This window comes from Lepus europaeus, chromosome 2, assembly GCF_033115175.1.
Source record: "Lepus europaeus isolate LE1 chromosome 2, mLepTim1.pri, whole genome shotgun sequence".
Taxonomy (NCBI): Eukaryota; Metazoa; Chordata; class Mammalia; order Lagomorpha; family Leporidae; genus Lepus; species Lepus europaeus.
The window spans coordinates 150,918,587-150,933,724 of record NC_084828.1 but is presented as its reverse complement, the minus strand read 5'-3'; the positions used below and the strand labels follow the sequence as shown (position 1 = coordinate 150,933,724).

The window sequence follows — 15,138 nt, the reverse complement described above, 5'->3', positions numbered from 1 at the left end:
CCGCCCGTGCCCAGCATCCCTGTTCTAGTGAGTAGCGTTTCCTTGAGGGTGACGCGGAAGGGAACTAGCAAAAGCAGTAACTGATGAACCAGTGGTTTCGAAGGCCAGGCTTTGTAACTTTTTTTTTTTTAAAGATTGTATTTATATGAAAGGCATAGTTACAGAGAGGCAGAGGCAGAGGCAGAGGCAGAGGCAGAGAGAGAGAGAGAGAGAGAGAGAGAGAGAGGTCTTCCAGACGCTGGTTTGCTCCCCAGATGGCCTCAATGGCTGAAGCTAAGCCAGTCTGAGCCAGGAGCTTCTTCTGGGTCTCCCACACTGGTGCAGGGGTCCAAGCACTTGGGCCATCTTCTACTGTTTTCTCAGGCCATAGCAGAGAGCTGGATGGGAAGTAGAGCAGCCGGGACTTGAACCGGCACCCATATGGGGTGCCGGCACCTGCTACACCACAGTACCAGCCTCCTCACCCCCGCAACTTTCTTTTTTGGAATTTCTCAGGTGTACACTAAAGCAGGGAGTCATTGTGAAGCCCCGCGTCCCTGTCGCTGGCGTCAGCTGTTGCTAACGTCACTCATGTTTCATTTCCCCTGCCTCGATACTCACTCACCTTAGCAGAGAAGAACCTTTAAAAGATCACATTTTTATTTCATAACAAAGGTAATCATATATGTTTTATAAAAAAAGTATTCATTTTTCTGAAAGGCAGAGTGAGCGAGCGTGAGAGAGAGAGATATTGTAGAATTGTGTATCCACTGATTCACTCCCCAGCTGGCCGTGGTGACCAAGGCTGGCCAGGTTGAAGCCAGGAGCCTGGTTATCCGCCATGTGGGTTGCAGGGGCCCAAACACTTGGACCATCTTCTGCTGCTCTCCCAGGTGCTTTAGCAGGGAGCTGGATTGGAAGTGGAGCAGGCAGGACTTGAACTGGCGCCTACATGGGCTGTCAGTCTCACATGCACTGGCTCATGAATGCACTGTGCCACAACACCGGCCCAGTCATAATTCTTAAATATCTAGTTCTTTTTCAGATTTCCCCAGCTGTCTCAAATATGTGCTGTCTTAGGACTGGGTTAAAGCAAGCGACTGGAAGCAGCTGCTTCGTTGTGGTTTGCTCGGGAGCAGGGGCCGCCTCCTGCTCCTCCCACTGTTACTCCTTAACCCAGTGGCATGGCGTGGAGTATAAAGAACTGAATGGTAGATCACCAGCAAAGGGATAGCTGATTAAGATGTGCACCGGGAAGCAGTTTTAGAAACTTCTTAGGGTGGAAAACTTGCAGGCATACAATGATGTTGCAAAAGCAAAGTCGTATGGGAGGGGGAAGCCATTGTAATCCATAAGCTGTACTTTGGAAATTTATATTCATTAAATAAAAGTTAAAAAAAAAAAAAGCAAAGTCGTTCGATGGTTCCACGGCCCACTGCCCGTGTCTGCTGACCGCCACTGTGATTCTGTGTGTGCAGCCCCTGGGGGACCACACAGGCCTTGGCGTTCCAGTCTGCGGAGGTGAGGGACTGGTTCAAGCTCGTGGACCCACGACAATGGCCATTGTTGTTGGTGCCAGGAATGTGCCCTGTTCCTCCTGCGGCCTCACAGTGGCCCGATTGTCCTGGGCAGTCAATGCCAGTTCTGTCCAGGGCGTTGGAATGTTTGCTTTGTTGCCACTTGCTAAGAGCTGGGGTCCTGGGCCTTGGAGAGCTATGGAGAACCACCCATGTGGTGCTGGTGGGACCATCTCTCTGGACAGCTGTGTTGGTAGCTGTGCTGCTGATGCCCAGGTAGCCAGCGCTGGGCCTGCCGAGGCAGAACCGGAGCACGGGAGTGACCTGGCTCCTCCGCCTTCCGGCTGGGCTCGGAGCTCTGCGGGGCCTCTTGTGCCTGCTGGGTCTCGTCTGCTGAGGAGATGTTATTTCTAGAGCTGGGATCCCCGGTTCTTTGCACAGCCACCCCTCCACTCCTGGGCCCCCTCTTTCTCAGGGGAAGCCAGCAGCTACTCATTAACTGCCGAGGACTGTCACGGGCACAGCTCCAGAGCGGGCGCTTCCTGCCACGGGTGGCGTCCTGCTGTGCCTGCCCTCAGATCGTCGGGCAGTGACCGGGCCACTTTCCGTGGCCCGGGTCCGTGTGTTGTGCATCGTGGTGGAAGGGTGTAGTGGCTTCCCTCATGGGTGTGTCTTGCACACCTTGCAGGTGCTGCTGTGTCCTGGGGGTGCTGTGGAGATGGCAGGAGTGCACGTGGCAGCGCAGGGAGCAAGGGACAGACCCGCCCCAGCAGGGGACCCTGAGTTTTTGTCTCCGTGATAAAATGGCTGCTGCACATTGTTTCTGTGTCCTTGAGTTCTGTGGGCCAGGGGCCTAGGTATGGCGGTGGGCCCTGCCTGTGGGTGTGGGCCCCCCCAACATCGGCAGTTCTGTGTGGGTGAGGGGGGAAGCTGCTGTGGTGCCGGCAGCACCGTGGGGAGAGCAGGAGGAAGCCCACAGTGCGGCCCCCCTCTGCCCAGGGTGAGTGACTGCAGTGCCCCGCAGTGACTGGAGGGCTGTGACTTGGGGCGTGCTGGTTCCGGGGGCCGCTGTGTGGTTGGCAGGCCATGAGCCGCCATGACTGTGAAGGATATAGAAGTGTGGGAGGGGGGCCGGTGCCGTGGCTCACTTGGTTAATCCTCCACCTGCGGTGCCGGCATCCCATATGGGGGCCAGGTTCTAGTCCCGTTTGCTCCTCTTCCAGTCCTGCTCTCTGCTGTGACCTGGGAAGGCAGTGGAGGATGGCCCAAGTGCTTGGGCCCTGCACCTGCATGGGAGACCAGGAGGAAGCACCTGGTTCCTGGCTTCAGATTGGTGTAGCTCTGGTCATGGCCACCATTTGGGGGGTGAACCAACGGAAGGAAGACCTTTCTCTCTGTCTCTCTCTGTCTTAACTCTAAACGTCAATTTAAAAAAAAAAAGTGTGGGAGGGCTCACAGGTCTTGGTACAAAGCCTTGGCCCCCTCCTGCTTCACAGTTTTTTTTTTTTTTTTTTTTTTTTTTTTAATATTTATTTGCTTGAAAGAGTTACAGAGAGACAGAGGCAGAGAGAGAGAGGCATCTTCCATCCGCTGGTTCACTCCCCAGATGGCTGCAGCGGCTAGAGCTGCGCCGATCTGAAGCCAGGAGCCAGGAACTTCTTCCCGGTTTCCCATGTGGGTGCAGAGGCCCAAGGACTTAGGCCATCCTCTACTGTTTTCCCAGGCCATAGCAGAGAGCTGGATCGAAGTGGAGCAGCTCAGACTCGAACCAGTGCCCATATGGGATGCGGGCACTGCAGGTGGCGGCTTTACCCTCTACACCACAGCGCTGGCCCCTTGCTTGGCAGTTCTTGAACTGGGGAGATGCTCTAGGGTGGCACACAATGCCCGGGCGTTGGGGCCATTTGTGGAGTGAACCAGTGGATGGAAGCTCTCCCTGTCTCCACCACCCCTTGCTGCAGCGAGATGTCCTGTGGCTGTCCTGGCAGGTACAGCGTTCTCCTGTGCCTCCTGGTGCTGGTTTGCCGTGTGGTGCGGGGGCGGGGCGGGTCTTGCTGCCCACGTTGCTCCTCAGTGGGTCGATCAGCTCCAGGGAGGTAGTGTGGCTGAGCATGCCTGAGCTTACATGGGTGGCTGGCTGGTCCCAGGGCCGCACTGTGGGGCCGCGGCAGGCAGGTCCCTCATCAGAGGTGTCGCCTGGCCTTCATTCAGAGCCTCTGCTCAAACGTGTGAGCCGAGGCTGTTAGAGCTCTTAGAGATCCTCCTCTCAGCGCACTGGGTTCCTCCCAGCTGGCCTGCCGCTGGCCCTTGCCTGTCTCTGTGTCACCCTCTCCTTTGTCCTCAGCCAGGACCCCTGCGGCTCGCCCTGCAGGAAGTCATTTCTGCTTGGAGTTCCCTGTGGACTCCCTGCAGGCTGCGGAGTCCACCTTGGGCTGCTTCCTGGCTGAGTCCACCTGGGGCCCCTCCCCTTTTGCCCCGGGGCGGGGTGGGGGTGGGGAGCTGGCGTGCTCCCAAGCCTCGGGTTCTCCTTTTCCCCTGCACCATCTTCACCATTGTCCTCAGCCTGCGGTTTCTGAACACTTCCTCTAAGTCATGTGAGAGTCACTCCCCGGGCAGGGTGGGGCCCTGCTGGTCCTTCTCCCTTCTGAGCCCCAGGGGGCTACCCCCTGGGTGTCCCAGCAGGGCCTCTGTCAGCCTAGGGGGACCCTGCGGTGGCCAGCCCTTGGCCGTGGCGTGAGGGGGCCTAGGCGGCTGATTTCGGACACATTCACACTGTTGTAGTCATAGCCACGTGGCCTGTTCTTCCGGGAAGCATTTCCCTCATCCCAGAGAAATGCAGCGTGCATCTGCTACGTATTTTGCATTTCCCAGTAGACAGAGTGGGGGAAAAAAAAAAAAAAACAGAAGGGGCCAGCACCATAGGTTAATCCTCCGCCTGTAGCACCAGCATCCAATATGGGCGCTGGGTTCTAGTCCCGGTTGCTCCTCTTCCAGTTCAGCTCTGTGCTGTGGCCCAGGAGTGCAGTGGAGGATGGCCCAAGTGCTTGGGCGCCTGCACCTGCATGGGAGACCAGGAGGAGGCACCTGGCTCCTGGCTTCGGATCAGTGCAGTGCGCCGGCCGTAGCAGCCATTTGGGGAGTGAACCAATGGAAGGAAGACCTTTCTCTCTGTCTCTCTCTCTTACTGTCTATAATTCTACCTGTCAAATAAATTAAAAAAAAAAAAAGGAAACAAGTGACCTTAATTTTAATGTATTTTACTTGGCCTCCTATATCCCAGATGTTTATCGTGTACTAAGTGTACAAATCACCCAGGGGCTATTTTGTAGAGTCTAAAAATTAGGCGTGTTTTGTGCTCCACGGCGGATTAATGCCATTTCAGATGCTCAGGAGCCCCCACGGGCTGGCGGGGCTGAGCTCTTACAGGTAGGCCCTTCCCTTGTTGCTGGTATCTGTGAGTGTGACTGCAGTGGGGGACTGTGTGGCAGAGCCACAGTGCTGGCCTGGGGACTGTGCTGCCAGCAGTCTGCCCCCAGCTCCCCGTGAACCAGCCCTGTGACCCGGGGTGGCCCGTGCTCCCTTGGGATCCACCTTGGCCTCAGGAATCTCTCGGAGCGTGTGACCACAGCTGGGTGCACCTGTCTGGCACTGACTGAGAGCCCGTGTGTTTCTTCTGATCTTTTGGGTCCTGCATTGGGAAAAGTACCTGTTTACCGAGTCAGCACCTGCTCCTCGTCGGGCAACTGTTGTCCTATCCGGGTTTCCAAGGCCTTGGGGTACCTTGCCTGTCCCAGAGTGGGAGAGGCAGAGCTGGACGGGGCACATCCTGGCTCTCGGGGGTGCTCGGTTTTTTGGAGGTGGGGGAGAGCGAGACAGGCCATGGGGAGCCCCTGTCACTTCTCACGGGGGTGCTTTGTCATGCAGGCTCAGCTGGAAGCCCAGAAGGCCACACAGGACTTCCAGAGGGCCACGGAGGTGCTGCGTGCCGCCAAGGAGACCATCTCGCTGGCCGAGCAGCGGCTGCTGGAGGATGACAAGCGACAGTTCGACTCCGCCTGGCAGGAGATGCTGAACCACGCCACCCAGAGGGTAGGAGCTGCCCCGGGCTGCGGCTGAGCCCGCGCTGCACTGCGCCTGCGCTCTGTTCCCCCAGGTGTTCGTAGTCTCTCTCCAGAGGTCAGCTTGTCTTCTTCAGGTGGTCTCTTGGCTGAGCCTGGTGCCAGGTCCCACTCGGGTCACTGCTCCCCCGCTCAGGACCACTTGGAGGTCAGCCTGGTAGAGCTTATCCCTGAAGGTCTTGACCGTGGACGTGGGCACCCCAGGGGGACCAGGTGGTTTTCCACCGTCCACTCCCACTGAGCCCCAGCAGAGGGCTGGCCGTGTCTGGGTGTGGAGTTCCAAGTGGACGTCTCAACTGCGCTGGACCTGGGCTTGGCGGTGGTGCTGTTGGTGGAAGGTGGGGGTTGTGGTGGATTAGGCCAGAGTTCGGGGGCCTGGCAAGGCTGGGATTCGAGGAGCCAGCCTGTGTGCAGAAAGCAGCTGTGTCTGATCTTCAGTCCTTGACTGGCTTGGTTTTCTGCTGTTATTTGGGGGCTCCTGTCTGGCCAGGTGGCTCCACGTGGGAAGTGGTAGAGCTCTGGTCCGCTGGGGCTGCTGTAACTGATGGACCGTACACCCAGTGGTTTATAAGCCCCAGAAAAGTGCATTCCCCAGTTCCTGAGAATGGGGCGCCAGCAGGTGTGTCTGCAGAGGGCTCATCTCCCGGCTCATGGTGGCATGGGGCACAGAGCTCTCTCGGGTCTCTGTCATAAAGGCACCAGTACTGTTAACAGAGGCTCCACACTGGTGAGCTGATCAGCCCAAAGGCCCCACCCCCTAATGCCACCACGCCAGGGATCCTGTTTCAGCACAGGACTTGGGGGCTGGGGGACAGGTAGGGATGGCAGCTTGGCTGCGTGGGACCTGGGCAGGGGGCAGGTAGAGAGGACAGTTTGGCTGTGCGGGACCTGGGCACTCCTGCCTGCCTCTGCTGGGCTTCTATGCTGCCCAGAATGGAGGCCTCCTGGGTTCCTCCCTCCTATTCCTGCTGACCTTCAGCGCCAGCCTGGGCCTGGCCTCCCCCCACTCCCCCACCCCCCAGTCCCGTGTTGAGATCCCAGCTGGCTGACTGCAGGGTGGGCCAGGGAGCTTCACTGGGGGGGCTTCAGACCACAGCTCTGGCCCAGGCCGGGGTCAGGGAGGCAGGGTCAGGTCACAGCACTGAGCTGTGACTCCCGAGGCTGCCAGGAGACTGGAATAGAAAGGCGGGAGGGGATGCCAGCAGCCTCTCCCCTTTCAGTGTTGCCACCGACAGGGGCCCGAGCTTCCTTAAATAGAAAGGCAGGGTCAGATCCTGTGGACCTTGACCACCTCCCCCCCGTCTGCCTAGGAGCTGGCTCTGTGTGAGTCTTCTGCCCCCCAGTGGGCCTGATGCTCACAGCTGAGTCCAGGCTGGGACCGCTTTTTGGGGGTCAGTCGTGGAAGCCAAAGGGGAGGGTGGAAATCTTGGAGATTGACAAGCCAGAGAGGTTTGAAATGGACACCCCGTGCCTGCTCTCCCTGCTCTAATAGAACCCAGCCATCAGCTGTCCTCAAAGCCTCCCCTCCACCCCAGCTGGAGCTCTGGGTCGGCCTGTAAGAAATTATTCCACGTGTTCTTTAAAAGACGAGCAAAGCATGCATCTGCTTCGAATGTCACTTTACAAAATTAAAATTATTTTTTCCAAACATTTGTTTTGTGTGAGAGACTCACAGATCTCCCATCTGCTGGCTCACTCCCCAGATGCCCACAGTGGCCGAGGCTGGGCTAGGGCCAAAGCTGGGAGGCCAGAAGTCTGTCCGCATCTCCCATGTAGGTGGCGGGGACCTGGTTGCTTGAGCCATCCGGGCTCTGCCCTGGCAGAGGCTGGAGTCAGGAGCCAGAGCTGGGAATCAGACCGGGGCACTCAGCCGTGGGATGTTGAGTGTCTTAACACTAGGCCAGATGCTCAGCCCTGGATTATCTAGTTTCCCAGTTTTGAGGCCCTAGTGGCGGGGGGAGTATGCCCAAGGAGAGGTGACTTCCTGACTTCCACATTGCACATCTTGGGGGGGGGGGGTGCTGTTCACAGCAGTCTTGGGCAAAGTCGCTCTCTGCAGTTGTGCAGTGCACACACCGTGGAGCTGTACAAGACGGCCGGGCATCTCCTGAGGTCACACAGGGCTCCACAGTGGCCCTGGAGGCTCAGGGGATGTGTGCCTTCTCCGTGGCTTCCTTGGCCATGGGGGACACCTCTGCAGATGAGGGGGCCAGGGTTTCCACCTCGGGGCTTGGCATTTCTCATTTCCTTCACGATTGCATAGCCTGACTGCTTCTCCCTGAACTGACGGATTCAAAACTGACGCCAGCAAGAGGCAGCCTGAACATGGCCCACGGGGCAAGCTCTCTGGACGTGAGGGTGCCACAGAGCTGCGTGCTCCCTGCAGGCCAGATGTCTGGCTTTGCGGTTGTGCTGCTGACTGGGAACCCCTCTCTGGGATCCCGTCTCCCCAGAAGGGGGCTCAAGTCGACCACTGCAGAGCCTCACGGGCCTGGGCGCTCATCCTGCTGAGGGACACTGCTTGTCTGACTTAATCCTCCGGGAAGCCTGCGTCCAAAGAAGGTACTAGCTAAGGGCCGAGGAAGAGCAGACCCAGAGCAAGGCCCGGGGTGCAGGTGTTCAGCCTGGGGGTTAGGATGCTGCCCGGGACGCCCCATCCCGTGTTGGGGTGCCTGGGTTTAGTCTCAGTTCTGCTCCCACCTGCAGCTTCGTGCTCTGGTGCACACCCTGGGAGGCAGCAGGGTGATGGCTCACGTGGTTGGCTCCCCGCCACCCACGTGGGAGACCTGGATCAAGCTCCCACCTCCTGGCTTCTGCCTGGTCCAGCCCGGGCCATCGTGGGCATTTGGGGAGTGAAGCAGAGGATGGGCGATGTGGGAGTCCATCCCGCCTCCCCTCGTCCTCTACCTACACACATGAAAAAAGAAGAGGAGGGGGAGGAGGGCCCAGGGCTGGCCTTTCTGGGAACGTGATGGCGTTCCCGGCCCCGCTGCGGGAGGCTGGGTATGGGAGGAGGGAACACGGCTGGGAGCTGGAGGGGCCTAGGCTGTTCCCGAGATGGTGCAGCAGGTGGCTGCCGGAGGGCAAGGGGACGGGGCTCAGAGTCGGCGCCAGCCCCAGCCCCTGGTCCCGGGGAGCAGGTGTGCTGCGTGGGGCAGCCGTGCTGGCACACGTGGGTCTGAACCACCCCTCTCCCGTGTGGCGGTGAGAGCTGCCTTCTTGGGAGTGGGAAGAATCACGCAGTGGCATGCAGGGCTCACTGACGGCCTGAGCAGACGGTGAGACTGCTGTTCCCCACGGAGCGGCCTGGCCTTGACCCTGTGCTGCCGGAAAGACACGGAGGGACAGGCCCCTGGGGACGGGCAAGCAGCAAGCTGCGGCCATGTTGGCTGGATAGCTCCCACTTGGTGCTGGTCATTCTGAAGGCTTGGGATCCAGGGGGAACTTGGCCACCTGTCCAGTGCCCACTGGTGTCTGGGTAGGGAGGCCCCAGCTGTTGGACAAGTCTCCTGTGGGCTGCTCTGAGCAAGGGCAGGGCTCCTGGGGGCGGGGAGGGTGGTGGCCTGGCCTTGGGTGGCATCCCAGGCCCGATGCCCGCCTGCTTGTCTGGTGCCCGTTCTGGCTGAGTCTCCTGGGCGGTCCCGGAGGTGGAGTGGGTGTCTGAAGGTTTCAGAAACCCCAGGGTGGCCTGGCTTCTTAGGGCTGCTAGCTGAGGCAGACACAGTCTGAAGTTGAAAGGGAGCCGGTGGCTCACCCCAGGCAGGCAGAAAGTTCCAGAATATCCAGCTTGGCCCCCCTGGAGCAGAGTGTTCCTGGGAGCTGGCCCAGGCAGATGGCAGTGGGGCAGAGGGCCCCAGGGCTGGATAAGAGGAGGGACCGCAGCACCTGCCAGCCCCTGAAGCACTTTGGCTGCCACTGCCCCAAAGGCCACAGACTCGAGGTCACCCTCCCGGGTTCACCTGCCACGGGCTCCAGGTGTTGCTGACTTGAGAGTCACTGCCAGGCTTGGTCTCTGCTGTGTCCTGGGCAGTGCCTGTACACAGCAGGTACTTAGTCAGTGCATGGGGCTCTGAACTGAATATGATGGGAGTGAAGAGGAAGAGCTTGGTGCAGGGATGGGGGCGGGGTTTTCGAGTCCAGACCGGACATCTGGTTAACGTGACCCTCGAGGAGAGCAGGGTGGCCCCCGGGAGGCCTGGGGTGTGGCTTCAGGGGCCTTGGGTCTGAGCCGTGGCTGTGTTCTGTTCCCTGCTGCTTCCACTTCCCTGCAGAACCCTGGGCCCGGGGCTCCCCCTCCTCCCTTGCCTGATGTGGGCTGCAGCAGGAGGGGGCTTCTTGGTTACCTAGGAGACATGGCCAAGGTGACACGCTTGGTGGCCTTCTGCCCGGAGGCGGGAAGCTGAGTGTGTGTGGGCCTCCCTCCCAGCTCGGGAGGCGCGAGTGTAGGCAGGGAGGGTGGGATTGGGCTGGGACATGGTGGACGCGGCCTGATGGGCAGAGCGGGGCCAGTGGTGTGCTTGTCTGTCACCTCGAAGTCTCGCCTGGGAGCTGTGTGAGCGCCTGAGGCTGGGAAGCCTCTGCCTCTGGGTGCCGCACAGCTCCCCTGGCCCCATGTCTGGTTTTGAGTTTCCATCAGACTCCTGCGGGTGGAGCCCTGTAGCCTGAGATGTGAGACCACCCCGAGAGTCACTGCTGTTCCCCCGGGTCACCTGTGAGATGCTTCTCCTGCGTTTCGGTGCAAAAGGAAAGAATGCGTCCAGCCCTTGGGTCTGGGTTGAGCAAGCGCGTCACCACTGCCTTAGCTCAGTTGCTTCTGATTTTGTTTTTATTGTTTTAAAAACTACTACCAGTGTGGAAGCCTTTGTTAAAAGATACATCACTGGGGCCGGCGCTGTGGCGAGTGGGTTAACACCCTGGCCTGAAGCGCTGGCATCCACATGGGTGCCAGTTTGAGACCCGACTGCTCCACTTCCGACCCAGCTCTCTGCTATGGCCTGGGAAGGCAGTAGAAGATGGCCGAAGTCCTTGGGCCCCTGCACCCGCGTGGGAGACCTGGAAGAAGCTCCTGGCTTCAGATCAGCTCAGCTCTGGCTGTTGAATTCATTTGGGGACAGCAGATGGAAGACCTCTCTGTCTCTCTGTCCCTTTCTCTTTGGTTTTACCTGGCTCTGTAACTCTGTCTTTCAAAAAAAAAAAAAAAAAAAAAAAAAAAGGCAGTTACATACATACACACACACAGGAAAAGAGAGAAAGGTCTTCCGTCTACTGGTTCACTCCCTAAAAGGCCAGAGCTGGGCCAACCGAAAACCAGGAGCTTCTTGGAGGTCTCCCACACAGGTGCAAGGGCCCAGGCACTTGGGCCATCTTCTGTTGCTTTCCCAGGCACATTAGCAGGCAGCTGGATCAGAAGTGGAGCAGCTGAGACTTGAACCTGCACCCACATGGGATGCTGGGGCTGCAGGCTGGGGCTTTACCTGCTACACCACAGCCGCCGCCCCCCCCCCCCCCCCCACTTTTTCATGCCTGTAGTAAGCCTTTCGTGACTTGCTCTGCTAGCCTTTAGAGTCCTTATCACAAGGAAGTGCGCCGACACGTGGTCCCAGGGCTGACCCTGGCTGCTGGCCAGGAGGAGATGGCAGGACGTCGGCCTCCTGGGCGGGGGGCCTCACTGTTAACCTTAAGTTCTGGGCACAGCGGCCCCTTCCTGCAGTGTGGCTCCTCAGGGCAATCGAGACCCCCGATCAGCGTGCGTGAGCTGTCGATGGAAGATGGAGAGGGGTTAGGAAGCTGCTGCCGTGGCCAGGGCTTCTGGGTGCTTCTCTTCTCCTCCAGGCAGGCCTCGTTCTGTTGCTTGGGTTTAGGAGGCTGGGCAGAGGGCCGGCCGGGCCCCTGTCTCTGGGAGTGTGCCATTGAGGGCCCTGGACCGATGGCCTTTGGGTCACCAGGCTTAACAAAATGTTCCCACCAGGATGTCCTGCCAGAACTTTGGTCTCCTGGTCATAAACCTTTGTGAACCTCAAAATCAGATCGGAGCGACTTGGCTTTTGTTTGGTTAACGTTTGACCCTTCCGGATCCTGGATTCTTTTGTGCCCGGCCAGCTAATTTGGGATATTTGGGAAAGGCCCAAACAACTGAAATAGGGATTGCCTCGTTGGCTACACTGCTGTCACACCTGTTTGCGTCTCTGTTTAAGATGTTGGAAGGCAGAGTGACAGGGAGGGAGGGAGAGACCAGAGATCTTCCGTCTGGTTCACTCTCCAAGTGGCTCCAACAGCCAGGACTGGGCCAGTCCGAAGCCAGGAGCCAGGAACTCCAGGCCTGCTTCCCGCATGGACGGCAGAAGCCTGACTCCTTGGGTCATCATCTCCCGTCTTCCCAGGCCCATCAGCAGGAAGCTGGATGGGAAGCAGTGCGGCTGGACTGATCTGGCGCCCCACGTGGGTGCCAGCGTTGCAAGCAGCAGCCTGACGGGCTGCCATGCCTGCTGGTGCGCCTTCTTTCTTGGACTCTCCTTCCAGTTTCTCGATGTCTCTGCTCTTTGCCCTGGTGCTGCTTGGCCATTTGTCTGCCATCGGCCCCTGCCCCGGTCTCACTCTGCTTACTCGTTTCTCCAAAGCGTATTTTTACAGAGTGATGTAAGCCATACCCCAAGCAGCAGCTGTTCTGTGTTTGCCCGGGCTGACCCCTGCTCTTGTCTGAAGGTCATGGAGGCCGAGCAGACCAAGACAAGGAGCGAGCTGGTGCACAAGGAGACCGCAGCCAGGTACAACGCCGCCATGGGCCGCATGCGGCAGCTGGAGAAGAAGCTCAAGAGAGCCATCAACAAGTCCAAGTGAGTCTGGTGCGGCCCTCGCCCTCTTTCTCCGGGCCACACCAAGCCCCCTGCTTCCTGCAAAATTGCTGGGCCTCCAAGAGAGAGGAGCAGGACTGGGGGTGGCCCGCCAGCCAGAGACATGGAGCAGGGTGCATGTGCGGGGCTCCAGAAAGACCTGTCCTGGGGCCCTGGACTCCAGTTCCAGCCAGGAGGGGCCTGGGCCTGGGTGGGGTCCAGGTGCAGTGAGGGAGACGGCCTGCAGGGGGCGCTCTGGGCTCTGCTGAGCAGCAGGTGTTGGTGTCCGTGGCATTTTCGTGGGCAAGGGGAAGGTGGGCAGTGCTGCTGTGCTTCCCCCACTGCCGTGTGTACGCCGGGTGGTGGCTGGGAGCCTCGCCCTCCTTCCCCTTGGCCTCTGCTACAGCCGTGGGGGTCTCTGTCACGGTCACCAGGGTACTCTGAACGCTTTCTTCCTTGTCTCGTGTAGGCCTTACTTTGAGCTCAAGGCGAAGTACTATGTGCAGCTGGAGGTACGTGTTGCCTGGGGCTTCCTGGCGGGTGGGACTTCCTGCCCCTAGGCCCCCGCCTTGTGATGCAGCAGGCCTGTCCCAGGATGTAGTTTGGGCTGTGGTTTTCCCGGGAGCTCCTGGACTGGGCTGTTCGGTCCCTTGCTGTCTTGGGCCCGGCTGTGCCTTCGCACTGTGTGCTCCTGGGACCAGCAGCCTGTGTGGGCCCCAGAAACCGGATTGAAGGGCAGGCTCCCAGGCCCCACCCTGCACCTGCTGAGTCTGAGACTCTGGGGGTGGGGCCCTCCACCGGGGCGGGTGTTCCTACATGAGCACATGTTTGAGAGACTACTGTTGTTCCCTGGCTGTTGGAGCCTGTCCCCTGGTGGGAGTGGGGGGCTGATGGGAGGAATCAGGTCTTTCCTCCCTCGTGTGTTGGCAAGCCCCAAAGTGATGGGCAGGGGCCGTGTACTTGCACCTGTCACCTGTGCAGCTTGAGGTCAGCAGGGGGCGCTCTCACTCACCGAGCCTCTCCCTTCCTGCGCAGCTGCTGAAGGCGGCGGTGGACGAGCTGCAGGCCAAGCTGAGCCTGGCGAAAGGCGAGTACAAGACGGCCCTGAAGAACCTGGAGATGATCTCCGACGAGATCCACGAGCGGCGGCGCTCCAGCACCATGGGGCCTCGCGGCTGCGGCGTCGGCGCGGAGGGCAGCAGCGTGGCTGCGGAGGGCCTGGCGGGGAGCAAACCAGAGCCGGACGCCGTCTCCGGTGAGTCGGGCCGTGTGGTGCGCTCCCAGGTCCCCACCCTCTGTGGTCTCAGAGCTCAGCGGGCTACGGCTTCCCAGGATGCTGGGGTCCCGTGAGTCTGGAAGTCATCCCAGACTGGGTCTCCTGCGCGGCTGGCAGGGACCCGACAGATCTGACCTGGCTGCTCGTGGTGAATCAGGAGACCCCTCCGGCACTGGCCCTGCACCCCTCTTTTCTGTGCTACAAACCCCATGGGCTCTTTCCCAGGACTTCTTTGGTTCTCAGGGAAAAGGGAACCGTCATCTAAGCAGCGACTGTGTGTGAATTACCGCTCATTAATCCTCCACGGAGAGAAAGCTGGAGCCCAGAGAGGTTAGGTTACCACTCAGCAAGGCGTGGAGTTGGGGTTTGGATTGAGGTCTGAGCCCGTTTTCTGTCCCCAACATTCCTGAAGCCCTTGTCATTTGGAGTAATTCTCTGTGGGAGCTGCCAGGCTGTTTCTAAAGGCGAGGGAGGAGGAAAGACCTAGTAACACATGGGCTGTGCGCGGGCTCCAGGAGCTTGGAGATGAGGCCAGGGCCCTGCCTCTGGGCCTTGGTGGTCCCGGTCCCCAGGGCAGGCGGAGCTCCGGGGCCCTGCGGAGGGAGCAAACAGGGACCTAGGTAGGCACTGAGTGCATGTTTGCGGAGCTCAGGAGTTAGCTGGGGGTAACAAAGACCCCCAGCTGCAGGCTCCGCAGGGCCAAGTCTTCCAGTGGCTCCTGCTTCTCCTGTCCTGGCGTGGGCGGGGCCAGACCCCTTCCTGTGCACCTGTGCATCTCAGGGACACAGGTGGACAAGAGGGCTGCTCTGCCGCTGATTGCTCTTCCAGGTGGAGGGCAGGGTTATGGGTATTTTGAGGACCTGGTGTCCAGGGCTCCGGCTGCAGAGAGGCTTGGCAGGGCCGCAGTGTGTTCCCTGTGCTGTGTCTGAAGCAGGGCACCCTGGGAGGGGAAGTCGAAGGGCAGGTGACCATCAGCACCCGTGTGACTGACTGTCCCCTGCCCCAGTGGCCTCGGAGGCCTTCGAAGACGACACCTGCAGCAACTTCGTGTCTGAAGATGACTCAGAAACGCAGTCGGTGTCCAGCTTCAGCTCCGGGCCCACGAGCCCGTCAGAGGCAGCCGAGCCGTTCCCTGCAGTGGCGAGGCCTGGCAGCCTGGACCTGCCCAGCCCCGTGTCCCTGTCGGAGTTCGGGCTGATGTTCCCAGTGCTGGGCCCCCGCAGTGAGTGCAGCGGGGCCTCCTCCCCCGAGTGCGAGGTGGAACGAGGTGAGTTGCAGCCTTGCCCTGTCCATGGAGCCTCGCGCTGCGGCGGGCCACTTTGTACCCTTCCACCCCTCGGCCGGGTCTCGGGGTCCCCCCAGTGCCAGGCGCCTTTGCCATGCTCCCCAGGGGGCTCCTGCTGGAGCTCAGGCCCTGT

General features: G+C 59.8%; 1 protein-coding gene across 1 annotated transcript in view; it reads left to right on the top strand.

The window, feature by feature from the left end:
• The window catches only part of SH3BP5 (SH3 domain binding protein 5), a 56,578-nt gene that overhangs the window by 39,967 nt on the left and 1,473 nt on the right, over nt 1–15,138 (top strand). The window contains exons 4-8 of the mRNA XM_062214868.1: nt 5,421–5,585; nt 12,317–12,447; nt 12,914–12,956; nt 13,480–13,699; nt 14,727–14,987. Of these exons, the coding sequence (XP_062070852.1) occupies nt 5,421–5,585; nt 12,317–12,447; nt 12,914–12,956; nt 13,480–13,699; nt 14,727–14,987 (820 nt within the window). The remainder of the gene's footprint in view (nt 1–5,420; nt 5,586–12,316; nt 12,448–12,913; nt 12,957–13,479; nt 13,700–14,726; nt 14,988–15,138) is intronic.